A 2,745-nucleotide genomic window follows, 5' to 3' on the forward strand; every position below is an offset into this window, starting at 1 on the left:
GGATTATGAGTGTGAGAGTGAATACAGTGATCAACTAAGCAGGAAGCCCAGTTAAAACTATGGCAAACCTCTACTCTATAATTTTTATACACATTTACATCATCAGTAGCCGTTTAGATTCCATATGCATCTAATTACCAGCTAAAATAGAGCATAAAGAATAAAAATAAAATATATCACTCACCAAAGATGCTAATTATTTGTAAACAAAATCCATCCTTCTGTCTTTGCACAAGAAGTCTTTGTACCTCCATTTAGTATCAGCCATTCTGGACAGAAATACTTTTAACAAAAGTAAATCTAGATTGCAGATTGTCACTAGCTTAACTTGGCTGTAAACATTTTTCTCTAACGGACCAATCAGAGGACAGAAAATGATGACTTAGGGTGGGCCCGCTTGCTGGCCCTGTGGGGAAAATCTAAATTCTGATTGGTTGAAAAAAACATTCATCAGTAATATTGTTAAGGTAAAATCAGCCAGCACTGCTAATTCTGAAGGCTCTGGGCAGATTTGATTGACATAGCAACAAACTAAACCTGAATTCTGATTGGACAAAAAAATATAGCAGCCACATAATAGTAATGGAAGCAGCGCAGCCAAGAGAAACACTACAACATCAAGAGAATGGAATGTTTAGACTAAATTAATACAGTTTAGGTTGTAATTGTAGATTAGTGTTTCTGATTGATCTTAGGCCACCAGTGAAAGCCTTGAAGTCTCTCAAAGCCCACCACTGAGTTTAACACATTTAAAGTTTAATATTTTAAGTGTTTATTACAAATTAGCAATGTCTCTGGACTTTGAAGGTAAAAATATAACCTATTTTTTTAGAGATATATTTGTAATGAGTTGAGGCTCCATACTTGTAGATAAACTATTTTAACCCCCTACCCAGGGTTATATTGTAATAACTACTCCTAGAATGTTTAAATGGAGTGGTTGAGTCAGAATTAACTTTAATAAAGTTCAGTGTCGTTGGATGAAGGAGTTTGCCCTGCAACCAAAGGGTTGTCTGTTCAAGCTCCTGCTTTCAGTGCCATTGTGTCCTTGGGCAAGACACTTCCCCTGCATTTCCTCCTGATGTTGGTTACAGGGCCCTGTTGAGCCTGTATATGGCAGCTTCGCTTCTCTAACAGAAGTAAGGCTGCCATAGACAGCCAACTCATTTAATTAGTTGAATAAAGTTTCCCATCTAACTTTTAAGATAAATAAATACTGAAAAGATTAGAAAAGTTAATGATCAAAATCTTAAGTGTTCCTAAGAAACCAAATGGCCTCCGAGAAACTTTAAAATATATGTGATAGTTCTGAAAGAGGAAGTCTAGAATTAATATAACACAGACTGGGGTGTGAATTTACAACAAAGTGTAAATAAAAGGCAAATTTAAAAGCTTTTTGCTTTCTTTGCAAATTAAACCAGGGCAGTTGCTGAGAAGCGCAAATAAAAGTCAGAATAAATTAACAGTTTGCATTCAAGGTTCACTGGTTTCTTTTTAACTGTAATACAGTTTAAAAAGCAATCCTCACAATTACTCAGTTCACGAACAATGTGCACAATGTGTTTCCAAATTAAATCTGTTAAAAGGCTGCTGGGAAGGACATTTGACAGAGAGAGCAAAAGAGATCACTGCTTTTGTGAGTCAGGAGTGTCTGTATCACTGTGGTCAATTGTGCTACTATGACGACACCTCTCACAACCCTGCTCACAAAGGTGTAACGTTCTGTTAGTCACAGGATTGTCTCAAAGCACTTGAAATGATAGCAGTCGCCCTGACAAGTGAAACAGTTTTAGTAGCTCCAGTTTTACCTCACTTTTAAACTTGCCGTGGATGCTTGTGATGTTGCAAGAGGAGCACTTTAGCTACAAACTTCAAGGATAGATACATCTGGACCTTTATCTAATTAAAAAGGCTGAGTTATCACCAGCAATATTCCACTATAGAGAAGAAAACTCTTGCTATGGCCTTTGCTTTCCAACATGTTGAAGTATATGTCCCCTCGGCAGGTGGTGACTTTGTGGTGCTTAGGCATCAGAAAGCCCTAATTTTTTTGAAAATGTTTAAAACATCTAGACAAGGGGATTTTGTTGTGTCTTATTCCACTTTACAAGCAAAGTCAATGGAAACAAATAGACACATCTGCAATCGACAACAATTATTTAAGATTTCCAGAGGACTTCTCCATTGCAATTCGCAAGAGCTATAGTTAAACGGACAATGTCCATGTGCATGGCAGTTGGATGTCTTAATACATTGGGTAAAAGTGAAAAGAAAATGAGTAATTTCACCTTTCGAATTCATGATCCACCACGGATGGGTTTGCCGTTGGATTGCCAACTTAGTGGGCAGATTTGCCATCGAACTTCTGGCCAGAGAAAAAAGACGACGCATAGTGCACTGGTTGTCGCCATCATGGATAATAGCACGTTGTGACAAACACCAGATACACGGCCACTTGCTCAACAACCGATACCGCAATGTGACATCACAAACCGCTAGGTGGCAGTAGTGTTCTCTGACGAACATGGATAAAAAAATACTCTTAATTAATAATTAAATTCAATTCAGTTTATTTATATAGCGCCAAATTCACAACACATGTCATCTCAAGGCACTTTACAGTTCAACCAGATCATCCAGTCAAATTGATACAAAGTTTTCTAATCTAAGGAAAACCAGTTGATTGCATTGACTCATTGACTTAAATACAATCCCTCACACTAAGCATGCTTGTAGTGACAGTGG

The 2,745-nt window shown here is 37.5% G+C and overlaps 1 protein-coding gene across 1 annotated transcript in view; it reads left to right on the plus strand.

Annotated features, from left to right (window-relative positions):
* The window catches only part of LOC107085484 (perforin-1-like), a 5,233-nt gene extending 3,220 nt beyond the window's left edge, over nucleotides 1–2,013 (plus strand). The window contains exon 4 of the mRNA XM_015375813.1: nucleotides 2,007–2,013. Coding sequence (XP_015231299.1) covers nucleotides 2,007–2,013 — 7 coding nt within the window. The remainder of the gene's footprint in view (nucleotides 1–2,006) is intronic.
* Nucleotides 2,014–2,745: the final 732 nt, after the last annotated feature.

The sequence above is a fragment of the Cyprinodon variegatus genome, unplaced genomic scaffold (genome assembly GCF_000732505.1).
Source record: "Cyprinodon variegatus isolate N-32 unplaced genomic scaffold, C_variegatus-1.0 Scaffold126, whole genome shotgun sequence".
Classification (NCBI taxonomy): domain Eukaryota; kingdom Metazoa; phylum Chordata; class Actinopteri; order Cyprinodontiformes; family Cyprinodontidae; genus Cyprinodon; species Cyprinodon variegatus.